This window comes from Cryptotermes secundus, unplaced genomic scaffold, assembly GCF_002891405.2.
Source record: "Cryptotermes secundus unplaced genomic scaffold, Csec_1.0 scaffold296, whole genome shotgun sequence".
NCBI classification, from domain to species: Eukaryota; Metazoa; Arthropoda; class Insecta; order Blattodea; family Kalotermitidae; genus Cryptotermes; species Cryptotermes secundus.
The window spans coordinates 182,324-204,677 of record NW_019737985.1 but is presented as its reverse complement, the minus strand read 5'-3'; the positions used below and the strand labels follow the sequence as shown (position 1 = coordinate 204,677).

Here is a 22,354-nt window from a genome sequence, read left to right as displayed (position 1 = left end):
TGCGCTGAAAGGGACCAGGTTCGAGTCCGTGGATGCAGTGAAAGCAAAAGCGACGCAACTCTTGAAGAGCATAACACAAGATGACCTGCAGCACTGCTTCCAACAGTGGAAAATTCGCATGGAGCGGTGTAGGGATCGGGGAGGGGACTACATTGAAGGGGATAACATTTCGACTGTCTGATTTTTTTTTAATAAAGGGTTAGAGCATGAATCCGGTTTCTTTATTGCCACACCTTGTATATCTAAGATAAGCATCCAAAAACCAGAACACAGACTGACAACCTTCGAAGCTATTGTTCATTAGGTCCACATTAGCCATGGGTCAGTTTTCAACATCATCCATGACAAGTTACACATGACAAAGGTCACTTTGCGTTGGTGCCACGATTGTTGACACCAGTTCAAAAACAACAACAGATGGATGTGGAAAAGAAACTTCTGCAGTTGTGTCAAGACGAAAAGGTGGAATTTTTCGACTGCTTGATCACGATGGATGAATATTGGGTCTGTCGTTATGACCCTGACCAAAGGAAATGAGCAAGAAGTGGAAATATGCAGACTCGTTGCCAATAAAGAAGGCCAAATCCCAGCTGTTGTCAGGGAAGGTGATGTTGAATGTGTTCTGGGATTGGCGGGTCGTCACCATAACTGGCGAGTACTACCAGAACCTTCTGAGAAAATTATGGGAGGAAATCAAGAAAAAGGGATGTGGAATGCTGGGAAAAAGTGAGCAACTTCTTCACAACAACGCACGAGCTCATGCTGCCCATGCTATGACGACACTTGCTACCAGAGTGGGATATGAAATTCTCCCCCATCCACCATATGCACCAGACCTGGCACTGAGTGCCTTCTTCCTCTTTTCACAGCTAATGAAGCCACTTTGTGGTAAATGATTTCAAGCCGATGATGATGACATTTCTGCAGTGAAGAACTTCCTGAACAATCAAAATGAGACCTTCTGTGATCAAGGTATCCAGCAGCTAATGCATCGTTGGGGAAAATGTGTGGCCTTGCAGGGGGCATATGTAGAGAAGGACTAACTCACATAAAATTTCTTGCACCCGTCTCTGTTTCTTCTGGGTGATAATTAAGATTTTATGACATCTCCACGTATGGTCAGAAAATGCATGTTGTTTTGTCAAGTATGTGAGTTATGAATTGGTAGCACAAGATACAGTTGGTGGCAGTTACAGTTAAAAGCAGTAGATGACAGCAACAAACACCACTGAAATATGTATCTGAGTCATTAGTATTGCAGTAAGATTTTTTTTATCATAGTGTACATGTACAAAATCTCTACATTAAATGTTACAGATGATTACAAACTGATTTATTGGCAGGTGGTGGTCACTCAGTCGGTATAGTTCGCTTGCAGACTACACGCCACAGAGTTTGTTTGTTTTAAAAACTGATTTAATGCAGTTAGGTTATTGAGAGAGAAGTGTCTAGCCAGAAAATGTTGCATATGCACAGAAATTGTTTTTGCGATACATGTTATGCTCAGATTCTTGTTGAAATTTCAGTGGGCTTTATGCTAGTCACTTAATAACCATATAATGTATCAAGCTCTTACATTTATCGTCTGTTCTTTGTATTTTGTCATGTGATATATATGCATAACACAGTCTTAAATGCAGCTAAATGGTTTGTCTGTTCTGGTGATAATACAGTTGCAATCTGTATTCCCACCAGAGCAGACAAAATACATTGTAAAATGAGGCACTGGCCAAACAATTAATATCAGATAATACTACACTTATACCACAGGCCTCCAAAGGATTTTACTATACGTATACAAGTCACGAATATACCGTTATATGTCCACTGGAATATAATAACAAGATTGCAACAACTGACTTCATAATATGAAATATCGCATGAAGAGTTTTTAACCATGTTTTATTACATAACTTTCATATTTTATAATTCATTGTATTTTTATACCTTGTATTTTATAGTGTAACATAGTTGTCAAGTATCCAGCCCTACTGTCACAGTGAAATGCAGTTCAATAGTGTCTGAGTGCAGTAACCTTGTATTTTATAGTGTAACATAGTTGTCAAGTATCCAGCTCTAGTGTCACAATGAAATGCAGTTCAGTAGTGTGCAAATATGGTAACCATATATTTTGACTGATGATGTCTTTAAAAGCTGAAACATGTAGGTAAGGTAATGTTGACCTTGACCGGATTCCAGTAAAGAATTGTATTGTCTTAGCCTGTGAGTGCTGTATGTGTAAAAGTTGTTAGTTTGTAAGAAGACACTCTATAGAAGGCTGTTTCAGCCAGGATCCACAAAGCTGTGTTGAAGATTTTCATGTGCATATACTTGTACATCATGTGATAAAGCTAATGCAGCAGGATACAAAAATACAATATTACTTCATATTTTGCCTTCAGGCAGGAATTTGTGGATCTCTATGTGGACCTGATATTGAATACATCAGTTGAGAAACATTTCAAAGCATTCAGTACTGGCTTTCATGAGGTGTGTGGTGGACGTGTCCTTGAGCTATTCCACTCTCAGGAGTTGATGGCTCTTGTAGCTGGTAAGTTCTATTAAGCATTTGTTGATTGAGGGTCATTGCTTTGGTTCTGAGAGGGCATGAACACAGAAACCATTGATGACATTTGTTGCCTATATTCATGGCTGTGAGACTAATCTGATGCTGCCTCAGTAAAAAGTGATTCATAGTACTTATACTGAAGATTTAAATGTGATTACCAGCAATTTCGCTTTCATAAGGTACTTTTTTCACCCCATATATGTGTGCGTATGCTGAAGATGGCAGCAGCATCATTCTCCAGATGTTGATAATCATGTACCAAGTTACACAATGTCAACCCAGAAGACCACAATCTGAAATTTGACTTTTGTGAAAATCTCAGATCTTGGATAATTCAGTAACATTAATTTCATAATAGTTATCAGTTTCATGATAAGCTGTATTGTGTGATAGTCGATATTTTAATTCTACTTCATTTTGGAATAAGTTGTAATAATGTTTGTTATTGAAGGAAATTTTCTGAAGATTTAGTCTTACTGAATATCCTTTATTTGTATACAGAAGAGTGTTAGTGCACACACTGTTTTAACAGATAGTGTCTTAGGAAACTTGATGTTTTCAGAGCTTTCTGTATTTGATGTAGAGACTTCTGGACATAGCAGCAGATCTGAAAAGCAAAAGTTACCTCGCTGCAATGCAAACGTTTGAAATTGCTAATTTTAGGCTTTCACGGTGTTCAGTTATTTATGTTAATTCTGTTCTTTGGTTATTACATCATATGGTTGTGGACATTGTTGCTGACGTTTCAGAGGTACATGCTGCCCCCTGAAGATGGAAATGGCATGTACTTCTGAAATGTCAGCAGCATTGCCCACAACTACATGGTTGGCAACCCAGGAACGATTTAACATGAACGATGAAAACTGTACGATTTTGTCAGAGTGCTGTGTCCAAATGACTACAGTGAAAGTTCCTTGTCTCAGAATTACTGGGGTTTTGGACTTTGTCCGTTGTCCAGCATTCTAGAAACTAGAAAACACATTTCAGAAACTGGAACTGTTTCCTTCCTCAGGTGAAAGGGAAACACCTACTCCATTGGGTCCCTTAGAAGGATCTAACCTGGTCCTGTGAATGAGGTTATCTCTTTCTAAGGGACCCAACAGAGTAGATGTCTCCCCTCCCATCAATCACTTGATGACAGAAACAAATTCAGTTTCTGAAATGTTGTGTTTTCTAGTTTCTAGAATACTAGATGATGGACAAAGTCCAAAACCCCAGTAATTCTGAATGTTATACACCATCATCAGAACCCTTGCCTCTGTTCTCTACATTTCTACTGATTTCATAGGAAATGAGAATTATGACTGGGAGGAGCTGCAACGTAACGCTGAGTACAAGAATGGCTACACAGAGAATGATAAAACAATTCGAATGTTTTGGGAAGTATTTCATGAGCTTTCTGAAGAGGAGAAGAGAAAGTTCCTGCTGTTCCTCACAGGCAGTGTCCGCATTCCTATTCAGGGCATGAAGGCAATCAAGGTACAATCTGCAATTAGTAAAGCTTCACGAGGAAATTAGAACAGGGGTAAATCTGTGAAATGCTTGCTATGCAGGTTGTATTAAATGTCACTTCACCAAGAAGGTGAAGTGTTTAACTGTGATTATTTTCAGTTGCATTCAGATTTTAATTTACAGCAGGTGGTAACACTATGGTTACATTAGCACTTGTTTCTATCAATTGTCATGTTATTGTTCTGTTTACCCAGTTTGTGTTTGGTTGTAAATTATGTAGGCGAGTCAAATGAAAACCTTAAATATTTTTTTGAGTATTGTTTATTGTGCACAAGTGGTACAAAGCTGTATCACTTTTCAACATAATATCCCCCACACTCAATGCAAGTCCTCCACTGCTTACAAAGTGCATGAATTCCTTTACAAAAAATTCTTTTGGTAGTCCACGCAACCACTCATGCACCGCGTGGCGTACCTCTTCATCAGAACTGAACGTCTTTCCTCCCATTGCTTCTTTGAGTGGTCCAGACATATGGAATCACTTGGGGCAAGGTCTGGTGAGTATGCCGGATGAGGAAGACACCCAAAATGCAGGTCATTGATTGTTGCAACTGTTGTACAGGCAGTATGGGGCCTTGCATTGTCATGTTGCAAAAGGATACCTGTGGACAGCAATCCACGTTGCTTTGATTTGACTGCAGGCCGAAGATGATTTTTAGGAGATCTGAGTATGATGCACTGGTGACAGTGGTCCCTCTAGGCGTGTAATGCTCCAAGATGACGCCTTTTTCGTCCCAAAAAGAGAGTCAGCATAACCTTCCCTGCTGATGGTTGTGTTCGAAACTTCTTCAGTTTTGGAGATGAGGAATGGCGCCATTCCTTGCTCGCTCTCTTCGTTTCCCGTTGGTGGAAGTGAACCCAGGTTTCGTCCCCAGTAACGATTCTTGCAAGGAAGTCATCACCTTCTCGTTCAAAGCGCCGCAGAAGTTCTTCACAGGCATCAATACGTCAGTCTTTCAATTCGGGAGTCAGCTGCCATTGCACCCATCTTGCAGACACTTTGTGAAACTGGAGCACATCGTGCACAATGTGGTGTGCTGAACCATGACTAATGTTTAAACTTTCTGCAATTTCATTCAGTGTCACTCGGCGGTTTTCCCTCACTGTGGCTTCAACTGCCGCAGTGTTCTCTGGAGTCACAACTCGATGTGCCTGACCCGGACAAGGAGCATCTTCCACTGACGTCACACAATTTGCAAACTTCCTACTGCATTCGTACACTTGCTGCTGTGACAAACATCGATCACCATACTGAAACTTCATTCTTCGATAAACTTCAATAGGTTTCACACCTTCACTACACAAAAACAGAATAACAGAACGCTGTTCTTCCCTGGTGCAAGTCTCAAGTGGGGCAGCCATCTTATACTGGTGCTGTGACGGTGTTCGTGCATCTGCACTATGCTGCAACCTACGGGCCATTCTGCACGCTGTTTGTAGCACGCTTTCTTATTACAAATTTAAGGTTTTCATTTGACTCACCCTCGTAAGTAGTTTTCTCCTGGAACATGAGTATTATTCATAAACTCCTTGTCATCCCTATGTTCTGAACAGCTTAGGAAATGTGCACATAGTGTGACAATTTTGCTTTATTTTGCACCCATTTGTTTTTCAAGAAAGAAACAAATTTTAAATTTTAACAATGTAACAGTTGTAGTGCACATATAATTACACGTGTATTCAAAAGGGAGGAGGCTTCAAGAATTGGAGGTGTTGAGCATCCACTAATGTAGGACAGAACTATTGAACATGTTTAAAATATATTGTGGCATATAGACCTGTTACTGGGCAGTGACTTCAAAGTAAACAGCAAGGCACAGTAAACATGCCTGTACAACAATAGAGTTGCAGCTCGGTGAACATGTTCCCATGGCAACAATGGGGGCATGCAATGGGGGAAATGGGGTGTTGTCTATCTGGGGAAATGGGGTGTTGTCTATCTGGTCCATGCCAAGGAGTAAAAAGAAGAGAAATGGGGCAACCAGGTCAGTTGAGCTCTGCGAGGGAGGTTGAGACGATATGGTTCTATATTTGAGTTGAGAGTTGACAAGAATTCTGCACAGGCAGCTGTGACAAGAGGACCTGAGTGCATGAAGCTGAAGAATGTCCACTGTTAGAAGCTGTTGCCAGGGAATGGCTGGTAAAGGCACAGCAGGCTGGAAGAGAGCTTAGCGGGTGCCTTATTTGTGAAATGTAGAGATTAGCAATGGCACTGTAATTACTTGTTGTTCTGAGTGATGTAAGTGGTCAATAAATTCATTCATCAGTCTGTACCCCATCTATAGTCACACACATATATGTGACAGTATTAAGTTTTGACTGTCTATGAGATCATTTCTGTCTTCAGAGGTGTTTTGGTCATTTTGTATCTGTATGTTACATATGATGCCATTTTATTTTCCAAGTCAAGAAATCTGTGATCTTTAAAGAGAGAGGTTTTGTAGATGTAGTGTCATACATTGTAGGATGTTCAGGTCTCGTATGGTGATATACTGCCAGGTTACTAGCTGTCCTGGCTGTAGTTTTCTGTGGGTTTTTCCATGTAGGCAAAGTATGTCCAGATAGGTCACAACTGCCTCCTTCCAAATTTATATCCTCTCCTATTTATGAGTGTGTTCACATCTTACTCAGTGTGCTATATAATCAGTCTAATTTAAACAACATTGTAAGGTAGCTTACAAATGTATCATTGCAAAACTGATTGCACTAGATAACACATTGCATGGAGTCAACAATTACTTCCCCCCCCCCTTTTTTTTAATATTCACAATACTAAATGTTTCAAATGAAAGTTGTAGATCTTTAAGGAGATCTGTATTATATGGCAAAGTATACTTTTTTGTACAGAGAGCCATTTTTGAGAACTTTGTGTTTGGCTAAACGGTATAAATCGCCAGGTAGTGATCAAATTCCAGCAGAACTTACTCAAGCAGGAGGCGAAATATTACGTTCTAAGATCCAGAAGCTAATTACTTCTATTTGGAATAAGGAAAAATTGCCTTATTAATGGAGTCTATTATTGTACCAGTTCACAAGAAGTGAACTTTTTCTCTAAATTTTAAAAGATTTTAAAATTAGAACTAAAGATTTTATAGTGCTACTACAGGCATGTCAAAATTAGCGTGTGTAAAATAATCTACAAACCAGACAGATATCAACGAAGTAGATGTTGATAATAACAAGGAAAATGTTTTAAATGTTAAATTTTGGGCTGGGTGCCTGTGTGACAGTAACGTGAGTGTTATACACCTGATGATGGCCGTCTGAGGCCGAAACATGTAGTGTAGAGGAGCAAGATCAAGTACACATAATATATTGTTTGCACTTGGGACGGTATTTGTATCATTATATCATTTATCGTATGGAGTGCAACATGATGCTTAAATATAATAAAGTAAGTAGGTGTTTGGCTTTAGCTGGTATGTGAATAAAAAATTCAACCCAGAGCTGCTATTGTAAACCCCCAGTTCCACATTTTGTTAAGTGCCCCATAAGAAGAAGAGCAAGATGTGTAAATGAGTTGAGGAACCAGATTAGTGGATATGGTTGGTTGGTTGGTTTCCAATGGCTGCATTTGGGTTCGTTTAACCCATTTTGCTTCTTGCTTCCCAATAGGGAACACTCAAGTTCTTGCATCTTAAGATTAGAGCATTGAAGGAGGTGTTCTTTTCCCATAGATGATCCTGGCAAGTTGCACAGTGTACATTCTTCTGTATTATATATTCCTATCTAACAAAGATGTGCTGCAAGGCAGTCATGTTCTGTATTCAATCGAAAATTTGCAACAGCTTTTCTGGGTTTCTTGCTGTTAATTTCCCAAAGTTTTCCTATTTCTGACCATCTCTTGTTGTATGGTTCTTTATTGATGGTAGGGAGTATTTCTTTACTTGTTTTAGTTTTGATTTTGTTAGCTAGCGTGTGGGCACTTAGGATTTTATTTTGGCAATGCAGTCTTGTGCCCTTTTTTGCCAGTTCCTCAGCAGTATCATTTCGATTGATGCCAACATGTGATGGTATCCATTGAATATATATTATTTCTTTGTGTTTTCAAGTAGTTTTATTAGTTTTTTTATTTCAATTAGCCGTCTCATGATAGTTCTTTTGTTTGTGGATTTGGCTTGTATGGCTGCTTTTGAATCCACAAGCAGAACTGCTTTATTAAACATGTTGTGTCTGCTGATTAGTTGTTCCAATGAAAATAGTATTGCTTCTATTTCTGCATTGAAATTTGATTTGTTTTCGCCTACCGCTATATAGTGCGCAAAAAGTGATGAGTAAACTCCGGCTCCAGCATTAGCTTCTTTGTCTATCAGAGAACCATCAATATATATATATATGTAGCCATTCTGATGATGGGTATCTTTCTTCAATGGTGCTTATTTTTTAGTTGTTTTAATTCTTCTTGTGTGTGTTCTGCTTTCTTTACGCTTTCTACTAAGTCCAGGTATATATTGTAAGAACCATAATCTAGTGGATTTTGCACAGATACAGCATTTTCTACTTCTGTTGGTATTTTTAATTTGTTGAGATAATCTGTATTGCATCTTATTATGTCTGGTTGCATTTTTAATTTTTATTCTGGTGATATTTGTTTTACCCATGTTATCTCTTGTGTGGATTTCATTTTATATTTATACCAGGATTTCAGTATCCATGGATATCCTAATCTCTCATTTACAGTAGTTGAGATCAGAAAGGTGGATCTGTGTGATGCCATATAGGTTGGTTAATGAAGGAGGTAACATGTTCCTCCAGGACACTGGTACCTTTTTAAGAAACCAGATTCCTTCTCCTCTTAGATGACCATAATCTTGAAGGATTAGGTCACTTGTAGTGCATCAGTCAATACAACATCCACATTTTCGTAGGGATTGACTATATCACCAGTAGATTATGATTGAAATGAAACAGAAGTATCTAACTTTCATATATATTCATAAGGTAAGAGGTGACCCTATGCTTAATTACTCTAGCACCACACCATGAAAACATGTCGAGGTGTGGAGATATAGCTCCACAATTCTTGACCTTTCCACTAGATTGAGATAAGTGGTCAGTTTCATGTCCCAGAGAATACACAGTGTGTCCAGGATCTGTTAGGACTCATTTTTTTTTAATTTAGCCTTGCAATGCCATCTGTTGGCCAGTTGAGGCGTTAAGAATCTTGAAGTTTCAGCTGTGGCTGTCTATAATTTCAAAGTACAAGCATCTCTGCATCATGTGTTCTGACCTTGAATGTAACAGTACTGTTCTGACGCTCGTTGGAAAATGGCGGTAGAACAGAGAGCCAACATCAAATTTTGTATGATGTTAGGCAAAACAGCCGGAGGAGCATACACCATGATGAAAAGTGTGTATGGTAGTGATTGTTTGCATTGCTTGAACATTTTTCGATGGTATGCTGTATTTCGTGACAGCAGGGAGGACATTGAAGACGCTCCATGTGCATCAAAGCTGAGAACAAGTTGCACTGAAGAAAATGTGAAAAAAGTGACTGAAATCCTTGCATCAGACATGTGTTTCTGCAAGACTCATGGAGGAGGTGTTGGGAATACCAAAAAGTACTGTGCATCAAATTTTGACCAAGGATTTGTGCAAATGGGAGGTCCGTGCGGTTTGTACCGCACGCACTGTCAGGCGATGAAAAACATGCCAGAGTGGAACACTGCAAAGACATGTTACGGTTGGCGCAAATTGATACAAAATTTACAAAATCGATTGTTACTGGTGAAGAGACATAGTATTTTCAATATAAGCCTCTCACAAAGCAGCAGGACACCATCCAGGACATCCAAAGAAATGTACCGCAGTTTTAAATGTGATTCCACAAAAGGAGTACAGTGACTGTTTTCAAAAACTTTTCAATCAATTCCAGGTATGTATTGATTCAGAAGGAGACTATTTTGGATAAAGAGAGTGAAATTTTGAAAATAATTCACATCTTATATTTTTAATGAACACAGTCCTAACAGAACCTGGACACACTACCAGTTAGAAATTTCTCCAACATGTATCGTAATTAATATGTGTATTGTAGAAGGCCATTTTTAAGCAAAGAGAACAGTTGCAACTTAATGAAAGACTGAGATGAGTGCACTTCTATGTGCACTTGGTGAGACAAACCAGTTTCACAACAGCACATATATGGATTTGAGATTGGAAACAAGTGAATGGGATTTTCGGGTTCTTTCATAAATTTGAGCTGTATAGAAATTATTAATGACACACTTTGCACTGTTGATTATGAATTAAATGCAGAATAGAGAATGATGATCATTACCATTGTAAAGATGACCATTATAGCCAAAAGATATAGGTATGATGAAACAATTTAATAAACAACCAATTGGTTGGTATCTTGATACTTGTTCCACATGTCATGTTTAGAAACGTTTTTTACCATTTCAGATTTACATTCAGCCATCATCGGATGACAGGTATTTACCAGTGGCTCATACCTGCTTCAACTTGTTGGATCTTCCACGGTATGGCACAAAGGAGAAACTTCGTTACAAATTGATGCAAGCAATGCAGCAGACTGAAGGGTTTTCATTGGTTTGACCCAAACTTTCAATGTTACAAATTGCCTCAAGCTTGCCTCTCTGCAGTTACCCTTGTAATTATGTGTATGTAAAGCATGTCTCCTTGTTTAAATTAATTGCAACAAAGGTGTTATATTATAAGCTAAATATTTTTGCACACGTTTGGCTGGGTAAAAAATAAGTCTTTACTAAATGCAGGTACTAATAACTCATGATGTGCACCCTTATCCTTTTTTTTATTTTGAACAACTTTTGGCATTTCACATGTTACTGTACATGATTTAAAGTTGCTAAATGTGTTTAGGGAGTAAAGTATTTATTAGTATGGCGTAAGTAATGTAAATAGCTGATATTGCAAGTGAAAGAGACTTGCTATTTATTTTAATAAATAAAATTTACCATTTTTTTTTCACTTGAATTTTAATGGTATGCATAAGTAATAAGATCCCATATTAAAACCCTTTTGTATATCTGACCTTTCAACAACCAGTAATATATACACAGTTTCAACTAGAATTTCACCTTCACGTTGTTTGATTTTCTCGCCACATGTAATCAGCGAATTGTACATACTATCACAAGCCACCATCTATTAATGGATCCATTAGTTGTTACTTGCTGTGGGATTATTTAAATTACCAGTCTTTTATAATAATATCAACAATATAAATGATCCCACATAGTGTAGGTGATGACATCCTAATGCTGAAACTGAGCAGTTCTCATTATATTACTGATTGTCATGTAGGTGGAATAAAAAGGTTTTTAATAACACTTTTTATTGCTGTTGGAAAGCAGCCATGAATCACATTTATCAATTACCAGTTTTAAAACATTGTTAAACTGACCATTGTAAGATACAGATCAATTTATTATAAAGTCATAATTTGGTGACATCATGTCCATAGCATATGAATGGGTTTGTTTTTAAGTGAAAGTAATATACTACATCAGGGCACAGCAGCTTTTCACACATAGAATTGTCACTGACTTGTGCTGTATTGCACTGAGTATATATAGGCCCCTGTATATTGTTTGCTTAGAGGATAGTTACAAAAGCTGGATCAGAGATAAATAATGTTCTATGACATGATGTATCCTCATGAAACTAAATAAAGGTGAAAGATATGTGCCATGAACTATCCAGTTTTATTTCATAACAGATAAACTCATCTTCAAGATAGACATCGTGTTCTGTTATTCTATATAAAATTACCTTTAAATGTTCCTGTCTTCAACACAACAACTATTAAAACTCACTCACACTTCACCATACAGTAGTGAGTGTGTTGGTATCACAATACATGTTTCATCTCCTGAAGCCATCATCAGGTGATGTAAATTGTACCACCTGATGATGCCTTTAGGAGACAAAACATGTAGCACAATGTAATGCCATAAGACCAATACACTCACTACTGCATGGTGAAGTGTGAGTGAGTTTTGATAGTTGTTGTGTTGAGACTGAAACATTTAACAGTAATTTTATTAGATAAAATCATCTTTTGTGAATTGCCAGGAGGTGATGCAACCTGAAAAGGAAGTGAGAAGAGCTCATGGTATGTAAGGATTAAGTATATCATTACCAGGATCCAAAGCCCCAAAATCAGAATATGTATCTTAAAACCACAACATTTCTATGTAGAGTATGGGAAATGGTTATTATGCAGCGTCATCAGTAGAGTAATTAATTACAATAGTACAGAATCCTGGTAAGCAAAATATATTGTGTGGGAAAAGTAGCATACAGTTTACTTCAAGCAGGTGAGGAAGTGTTACACCTCATTATGTTTCACATTGTCATGTGAGATGCAAGGTAAATTCAAAAAGTAAAGGCAATTTATTTTTTATTCTTTTGTGGGATTTGTCGATACTCCAATAGACAACCACTACAAAAAGTTTACGGGCCATAAAAAGGGCCGTTTGTTGCACCGTGCATGCACTGGAGAGTTGCGGCAACTACGTTAGCTGCCTGGTCGCAGAGCGTGGTTGCTGGAGAGTTGCGGCAGGTAGCAAAGAATGGTTGCTGGAGTTGTGGCAGCTGTGTTAGTTTCCTGGTCGCAGAGCGGGGTTGCTGGAGACTTGCAGCAGGTAGCAAAGCACGGTTGCTGGAGTTGTGGCAGCTGCGTTAGTTGCCTGGTCGCAGGAGACTTGCGGCAGGTAGCAAAGCACGGTTGCTGGAGTTGCGTTAGTTGCCTGATCACTGGAGACTTGCAGCAGGTAGCAAAGTATGGTTGCTGTAGAGCTGCGGCAGCTGGTAGCAGTGAAGCACTGATGACTCTTATGACCAATCACTCTGAACTGAATGTGGTCACTGACTACTGCGAGCTTTGGGCTCCCCCTTTTATACCATGCTTGATGGGCAGATCGAAACTTGCAGTTGCGATTGTGAGCGCTGATTGGCTAGCGCACGTGATGATCTGAATGTGGACTAGACAGCAAGTGCTGTATAAATGCAAGCATTGGAAGCAATGTGATTGGTTAGCGCACGTTATGTTTTACAGGTGTGTTGGATATGGAGTGCTGAATAAATATGAGCGTCGACAGCAATATGTGGCGATGTGATATTGACCGAGGAGTGAGTGTTGTCTGTTGGACTGGTGACACAGCGTGTAAGTATGTGGGATGTTCCCACATCACTCCTCCCTTGCGAAAATTGATGCTTGTATGTTCAAGTGAGTGGGAAAATGAATGTGGCGCCCGGAGCATGTAGTGCTTGTAGGGAACTGTGTTCAGATGGCAGGTTGTCCTATGGTCGGGGTGGCTGCAGCTGGTTGGTTGATGCTGTTCCCGCAGTCGGTCTCTTGCAGTAGGCCGGCTTGACCATGTTGGCTGATACAGTGACGTGCCTTCCGCGCACAAGGAGTTGTAGCGTCTTCTCTCTCCATGACAGGATCTGGTAGGGGCCAGTGTAGGAGGGCTCCAGTGACCGGCGTGTTGAATCCTGCCGAAGGAAGACGTGGGTGCATTTCTTAAGGTCACTGTGCACGAAAGTAGCTGGAGAGGCGTGGCATGATGCTGGGACTGGTCAGAGGTGGGCCATGTGTTAGCGGAGCTCTGTGATGATGTGTGATGGATCCGCAGGGTCGGTAGCTGGAGTTAGTAGCTCCCCGGGAATTCTTAAGGGCTCGCCATACACGAGCTCAGCTACTGATGCTTGCAGGTCCTCCTTGAATGCAGTGCAGATTCCGAGGAGAACCAGGGGAAGCGCCTCAGTCCAGTGTCGGTCCACGTGGCACATGATGGCTGCCTTCAGTGTCTGGTGGAAGCGTTCCATGTGTCCGTTGGCTGCTGGGTGGTGGGCGGTTGTACGTGAGAGCTGGATGCCACACAGCCTGGCCAGGGATTGGAAGAGTTGGGATTCGAACTGGCGTCCCTTTTCGGTGGTGACGGTCTGCGGGCAACCGAAGCGTGATATCCAGCCGGTCAGTAGAGCACGTGCCACTGTGTCAGCTGCGATATCCGGAATGGGGACGACTTCTGGCCAGCGGGTGAAATGGTCGATTGCAGTGAGGCAGTAGGTGTAGCCCACTGACGTCAGAAGGGATCCAACAAGGTCAATATGGACGTGCAGAAAACGGGCTGCTGGCGGTGTAAAGTCGCCCAGTAGAGTGATTGTGTGGCGGGAGACTTTGGAGTGGTGGCAGGACTGGCAAGCACATGCCCAAGTGTGGTAATCCTTCTGCACGCCTGGCCACATGAATCACTCTGCGACCAGCTTTGCTGTTGCTCTGGTGCCTGGGTGTGACAGATCATGATTGGACTGGAACACTTGGAGTCGCAGAGGCACTGGAACATACGGCCGAGATCTCCCGGTAGACATGTCACAGTAGATGGAGACTGCGGTACCAGGGACTGGAAGTTTCTCGAGCCGCAGGGCAGTGGTTGACCCCAGGAGTGCTCGTAGTTTGTCGTCGCTGTCCTGTGATGCGGTGATTACGTCGTAAGGTGGTGGCGCAGTGATGGACTCAACACGAGAGAGGGCGTCGGCGACAACGTTGTCCTGTCCAGAGATGTGTCAAATGTCGGTTGTGAACTTGGAGACGAAGTCTAGATGGTTGCACTGCCAGGATGAGCATTTAACCCGCTTCTGCTAGAAGGCGTAGGTCATTGGCTTGTGGTCGGTGAAGATGGTGAAGTGACGCACTCCCGGCATATGGCGGAAATGCCTTACTGCCTCGTAGATAGCCAGTAGCTCATGGTCGTAGGTGCTGTACTTCTGTTGGGTCGGGTTGAGCTTCTTTGAGAAGAAGGTGAGGGGCTGCCAGGTGTACCTTACACATTGTTGTAGCACGGCACCCATGGCGGACGTGGAGGCATCTGTGACGAGTGACGAGTCAAGCGGCGCGGATGGATCCAAGTGGGCCAGTAGAGTGGTGCGTAACAAACTCGCCTTGCACTCTTCAAATACCTTGTGGAGCTCCGGTGTCCAAGTGATGGGGTGGAAGCCCTTGACTTTGGGTCTGGAGAGGACGTCATGCAGTGGTGCCTGTGTGGTCACTGCATGGGGCAGAAATCGCCTGTAGAAGTTCAGCATGCCTAGGAATCGTCGGAGCTCACTGGCGGTCTTCGGAAGGGGCCAGTCCTGGAGATGGGCCACTCGGTCTTCCAGAGGTTCGGAACCCTCGGCGGATACCTTGTAGCTGAGAAAGGTGATCTCGTGTGCTCTGAAGACACACTTTGATGGTTTGATAATGATCCTGTACCTCTGGAGTTGGTTGAAGAGAGCACGTAGGTGTTGTTCATGCTCTTCGAGTGACCGGGAGAAGACAAGGATGTCATCTAAGTATGCAAAGCAGAAGTCGAGTCCCCGTAGAATGTCGTCCATGAAGCGCTGGAAGGTCTGGGTGGCATTCTGCAGGCTGAAGGACATGACATTCGAAGAGGCCGAATGGAGTGGTGATGGTGGTCTTCTGTATGTCTTCAGGGTGGACAGGGATTTGGTTGTATAATTGCAAGCATTGGAAGCAGTGTGATTGGTTAGCGCACGTGATGTTTTACAGGTGTGTTGGATATGGAGTGCTGAATAAATATGAGCATCAACAGCAATATGCAGCTATGTGATATTGACTGAGGAGTGAGTGTTGTCTGTTGGACCGGCGAAACAGTGTGTAAGTATGTGTGATGTTCCCACACTTTCATTAAATCTACAAAAGACAAACAACACCATTACTTCTGCAAACATTTGTTACTTTAGTCCACCAGCTTCTCGATGCTGTCTGAGAACATTTTCAGTTGCTTTTGAAGCCAAATACACATCACCTCTTACACATTTTGAACATCAGCAACCACATAATGCTTTTTGGCACTCCAAAAGAATGTGATAGTCACATGGGGCTAGGTCCAAGCTATGCAGCGAACAAACAGAAAGTTCAAATTTATGTTTTCTGGCCATTTTTGCCAAAAATCCGATCATAGCACATTGCATGTCAATGGTGCAGTCCATAGGCAGAATCATCATGTTTATGCATGCCTGTGGTTCACATACTAAGTGTGTCCTGACACTTAAGTCATGTGGATTCTAAACAGCTCTGATGATTGTGTATAACACTCAGGATTTCTGGGTTTTTGGACTTTGTCCATTGTCCAGTATTCTAAAGAACATAACGTTTGGGAAATGGGATCTGTTTCTGTCCTGAGGTGATGGGGTGGGAGACACATGCCTTGTTGGGTCTGTTAGAAAGCACTAACCTCAATCACTGAACAAACATTGTGTTCTTTAGAACACTAGACGATGGACAGAGTCCTAAAACCCAGTAATCCCAAGCTCAAATGATCTTTAAACCTTTGTGTAGAATATACTTCATGATTTTGGGAGCACGTTCTAATATGTGCTTAAAGTTTTGTAAGTCAATTTCCTTTGCTTTTTTTTAATTTACCTCATATATTGATAAATATGACATTCCAGGAGTTGGCTGTACCCCTCAGAGTTCCACAGAGGCTACTGGGTGAGATCCAGAAACTGTAAGATAGAAATAAGCAAGAAATGTCAGGACAGGAGTACCCTGAGAAAGGTATACCATAGTTACTCTCCCAGAGTACCAAGAAGTTGTTAGAGTCAAAATCCAACTATTTCCTTCCTTTATCTCAGCAGCTGTTATCTCCACAAATCAGACTCTTCACAGACCTTGGAGCTGCTGGAGGACCTCTGAGGTTGAATCAATATATGTTGGTCTAAATGAAGGGTTACAGAGGAAATTTAGATGTTAAGCATTTCACGTGGAGGTGACATAATTATGTAGGTAACTCAAAGGTACACTGTATGCAGGACCCTGTATCAGGATAACCCTGACCCCCCCCCCCCAATTTTTCCACCACCAACAATTAAAATTATTAACAGTGATAGAAATGGTGTCAGATCACATAAACAGGAATAGCACTACCATCCAGTGAACCTCACACACAACTCCAAAAATAACTTTACTTGTTATAAAAGTCTGTGATGATGGTACATTACTACAAATGTTTTCTTAGCTCTCACAGATGGTTTGTGCTGTGTTTGATTTGTGTACCCCACCTTGGAGCTGACACAGATGTCCAGATATAGGGGTCCGATCGAGTAGGTTTTGCCCAAAGATGGAGACAGAATCCAGTCTGAAACGTGTTTTGAAAAATAAACAGGATGGTTTTTAGATAAAGACAAGAGGATGGATAGTGTCCAGAAACATAATATTTGTTCCAAAAATAACATTTATAACAAATATGTTGTCACATATAACAGGGGTTTGCATGACAAAAATAATGGGTTGTAGTTCATGTGATTGGATTTATTAGCACTCTGGTTACACTCTCTTTCTCAGTTACAATTAATACAGCACTATCGATGGTATACACAATTTCCCGTTCACCGTTGCACACACACTATGATTCTCCATCTTCACTAGTCATCTCCTGGCAGTGGATCTCAACATAGAAACAAGCACTCCAAATCACTATGAAGTCTTCTTGTTATTTTGTCTACAGTCACTCTGTACTCCTCTGTCCTAATCTGTGCTCAATTAATCTTCACAATTCACTAAGGACACACTCCATTCTCATCCTTGTACTCTGGACTGCTGAACCCTCCTGGACTCTCTTTAGCTGCAAGTGGACTCATGTTATATAGCCACGGTATGGACAATGCAGAAAACACAGTTCTGTTGTTGCATAGCACAGACCACACAGAAAACAAAACACAGGATAGCTGTCTCACCAGTCCATTGGCACACTGACTGTTGCCTAGCAACTAACTATGAACATTCATCCTGCTGTTGCATGCGCGTATTGCAGCGTATTTATCGAGCTGTTGCTTGGCAATGCATTGACATGTCATAATATCTTGCGCAGTGACAATTCCAAATATATTTGTAATTGAATTAGTTATTGTTATAAACTCCTCGTGTCATAAGGAGGAATTGCTATAATGCAAAGAATTGTGTGTTGTATACCTTGAAAAACTTCACAATATTTATTATGTTCCTGTCAACACAGCCCTGTTGCCAGCAGGTGGAGTTCTCTGTCTAGGATGACATGTTTTGGCACATGTGTGCCATCTTCATGTCTGGTGTTTAGTTGCAAATATTCTATCATGTATATAGTGTAAATTTTCGGTGTAAACTGAGTGGATCCACCAGTAAAAGTAAAAGGTAAAGTAGCTCTATCCCTGTACCAGGCCGTGAAGGCCCATAGGGTTGTGAGACATTGAGGGTCCCACACTATCTAGACAATCGACTCAAAGATTGTCAGCCTTATGCGCTGGCCGCGCTTTACTCCCCAGGAAAATTATTTAATTAATTCCTGGTACTCATTTCTGTTAGAGGCTGAGTAAACCCCAGGGCCTAGTGCAGCTGGAAGGGAAAAAAATCCAATGACCTCATCGGGACTTGGAACACGCGACCTTCCGGCTTGTAGCATAGCCCCCCAATCACTACGCTACCGCATGCCCCCAGGATCCACCAGTGTATATATTTAATATATTCAGTCTTACATACTACAGTGTTTCCTTATCTGTAGTCTAACAATTTTTAAATTTGGAAAAAATTTGCATGCAAATGCAAAAACAGGTTGTCCTAGACAGCCAACTCCACCTGCCAGAAATAGTGTTGTGTTGACAGTAATGTAATGAATATTATCCATAATCTTAGTTGTTTTCTTATGTTAAGACTTTCATGATCTTTCTGTTTTTCTCCCCCCATAATTTAACATAAAATTTGTAACATTTACCGGCTGGCATGACTGTGTGAAGTTGTGAAATTCGTAACACTTTGCGGACAGGACGCATGATGTCATGATTTTAGGATGCATTAGGTTGTAACACACTATACCTTACTCTGACCATGCAACTGCAATGAATACTGCATAATAAATCTTCGGTGGAAAAACACCCTCGTGAAAATTGTGAAGAGTGAACATTCCAAGGGGAAGCATCTTTCTAGGATATATTATATAAACTCCATCCTAAGTGCAACAATTTATTGTACGTCTTTCATCTTCCTTTCTTTTACACTACATGTTTCGGCTGCAAACGGCCATCATCAGGTGTATACACTCACGTAGCTGTTACACTGCACTTAGTTTAAAATTTAAAAACACAGGTCTTCCCAATTGTTCCCTTCGTCGTTACTAACAGAATCTACTTCGCTGATATTTGTCTATTCGTACATTATCTTTGTTACCTACACACGTCAATTTTGACTTTCATGAACTGGCACTTTTAAAATTTTCAGTTCCAATTTTAAAAAATTCCTTTAAAATTTTTTCCAAATTTTAAAATTTAAAATTCTCAGGGTTACTCGCCCTATGTCTATAGTGCTGCAGCGGCTACTTCTTGTTTTCAGCACTGTACAGGTGTTATTCTGTGTATTCTGTGTGTGTGCCGCTGCTTATCTTTACTACNTGCACTCTATACGATATATGATATAAACTCCGTCCTAAGTGCAACAATTTATTGTAGGTCTTTGGTCTTCCTTTCTTTTACACTACATGTTTCGGCTGCAAACGGCCATCATCAGGTGTATACACTCACGTAGCTGTTACACTGCACTTAGTTTAAAATTTAAAAACACAGGTCTTCCCAATTGTTCCCTTCGTCGTTACTAACAGAATCTACTTCGCTGGTATTTATCTGATTCATACATTATCTTTGTTACCTACACATGTCAATTTTGACTTTCATGAACTGGCACTTTTAAAATTTTCAGTTCCAATTTTAAAAAATTCCTTTAAAATTTTTTCCAAATTTTAAAATTTAAAATTCTCAGGGTTACTCGCCCTATGTCTATAGTGCTGCAGCGGCTACTTCTTGTTTTCAGCACTGTACAGGTGTTATTCTGTGTATTCTGTGTGTGTGCCGCTGCTTATCTTTACTACTTTAAAGGAATTTTTTAAAATTGGAACTGAAGATTTTAAAAGTGCCAGTTCATGAAAGTCAAAATTGACGTGTGTAGGTAACAAAGATAATGTATGAATCAGATAAATACCAGCGAAGTAGATTCTGTTAGTAACGACGAAGGGAACAATTGGGAAGACCTGTGTTTTTAAATTTTAAACTAAGTGCAGTGTAACAGCTACGTGAGTGTATACACCTGATGATGGCCGTTTGCAGCCGAAACATGTAGTGTAAAAGAAAGGAAGACCAAAGACCTACAATAAATTGTTGCACTTAGGACGGAGTTTATATCATATATCGTATAGAGTGCAACAGGATGCTTAAATATAATATCCTTCTAGGCTTGCGCAGTTCACAAAAAAAGGACTATGACTGTCTACATTTGCAAGTGTGTCATGCCACTTCACAAAGGGGAATGTTTCCAGGAATATCACACTCTCAAGCACTTCTAGGAGCATTGGTAAGTGTTCTCCAAAAATTTTAGTTCTTAAAATTAATTAGGATATTTTATATTAATTTTTAAAGTGAACAGTGCACAAGTTAGGGTAGTAGGTATAAAAATGCGAGTCCCCAGGGTGATTTAAATATTTAAATCGTTGGTCCGCAAAGTGTTAATACTTGATAGAATGACACTGATTTGTATAGACTTCTTTACCTGTATAACAATAATTTTAGTTAATATTGTAGGATATGAATGACATGTGGCAAGCAGTGATGGATGTAATATGTATTGTAATGTTTTCCTACAAAAAATGTTTTATGTGCAGACCATAGAACTCACTGGTTCATGTTTGGGACAGTGTGAAATGTAGGCATCATAGGTAATATATACTGATACTGCATTTTCATTATTGTGAGGGAATTACTCCGATGCATGCATTGCCTTGCTTGTGTAGTATTGTGGGGGTAACTTAGATTATTGCTCGGAAGTACAGGTAGCAAAAGGAAAATTAGTAAGATTTATCAAGTAGAAATGTAACATATCCACTCCAATTCTAGTTTATTACTTTTGCAAGTAATTTTTTTTGTCTGTGTAGTTCATTTCCCCAGCTTTTATATTAATTTTTATTGGTGAAGTGCAGATTAATGATGTCATATTTACATTTTAGTCAGTTTTAAACTTGTTAATGTTCAAGTGTCAACTTGTAGGAGTAGGCCTGTCCCTAATTGTTGAGATATTTGAAGTTTCATTGTTTGGTTCCAGTATTTTTAAGCTTCTTTTCATTGTAGGGAAGACTTCATCAGTTCTATCATGATATTCCAAATGCTTATGCAGGCTGGAGTAGAGAACTGTCACCTAGAGATGGATGTCACTAATATTTCATTACTCTCTGGAAGGTTAATCAAAGTATTTTCAGGAGCTGTGTCTGTCTCAGTGGCCCTGATTTCCCCCATTTTTGCTTTGTAAAACAAATGCGTTTATCCAGAGGCGAGACAGTTCTCAGGACTATTAGATTCCTGGATTTGAAATCTAACTCATCAGTTTAATAAATAAATGTCATATATGGTATAAAATTGGGACATCTGTAAAAAATTATCTCAAGAAATACTGGATCAATTAGGACCAGTAACTTCCAACTCTCATTTTTACAGGATCAAATTTGGTATACCTCTTTTGTTGTAATTTTAGCTAATCCATCCTTTTCCACATCGAAGAACTTAAGAAATTTTAGAAGTTTCTGTTATCGCGTTAACATTCAGCATGAAAATCCCATCTGGGAATGTACTGTCCCCTTACAGCTTATGTTATGTAATTCATCAGTCTTCTGTCCTCTTCTGACCCTTATGATATGAGTGTAAGGCCATGTGTAAACTTTATCTTGTTTCAGATACAGACGTTCAGAATCTTATTTTGCTATTATGAAACCTGTTTATTTTATGGCATATTGGGTATTTTGAAAGTCTTGGATTCAAAGTAACTGCTAAATTTACTATAAAGTAGTTTAAGAGACTGTTCCTTCCTTTCCATCGTCATAAGAGGTAAAATATTTGTAAATTGTATGGTTGAAAGTTGACTTTTGTGTTAAGCTTTCAGCATTGCTGTTAATGGAGTGAAGTCAGTCACGTATATTTCACTATTTTTACTTGGGTTTTGTGTAAACTTTGCTGTGTGACTTCATGCTTTTATCTGTGTTTTCAAATATGGAGAAAAAAGATCTCTGTACGTATTAAACCAGAACTGCTGAGAGTTTTTTCCTATTTCTTTGTTTCAGATTTAATATGATTGCCCTTGTTGGTTTTGCAAATTCATTAACCAGATAGATGTGTATCAAATGTAATGAACCCCTAATGAATTCTGTTAAATGCACAGAGCTTCCATCTCAGCTATGTTCTTTCTTGCGATTCTTGTACTTGGTTTTGCTT

General features: G+C 40.0%; 1 protein-coding gene across 2 annotated transcripts in view; it reads left to right on the top strand.

Moving 5' to 3' along the window:
- LOC111870592 (probable E3 ubiquitin-protein ligase HERC4) overlaps positions 1 to 11,762 on the top strand; it is a 100,140-nt gene extending 88,378 nt beyond the window's left edge. For both annotated transcript variants that reach the window (XM_023862994.2, XM_023862995.2), the window contains exons 20-22: positions 2,403 to 2,551; positions 3,858 to 4,048; positions 10,490 to 11,762. In XM_023862994.2, the coding sequence (XP_023718762.1) occupies positions 2,403 to 2,551; positions 3,858 to 4,048; positions 10,490 to 10,642 (493 nt within the window). In that variant the 3' untranslated portion in view covers positions 10,643 to 11,762. The remainder of the gene's footprint in view (positions 1 to 2,402; positions 2,552 to 3,857; positions 4,049 to 10,489) is intronic.
- The last annotated feature ends 10,592 nt before the right edge of the window (positions 11,763 to 22,354 follow it).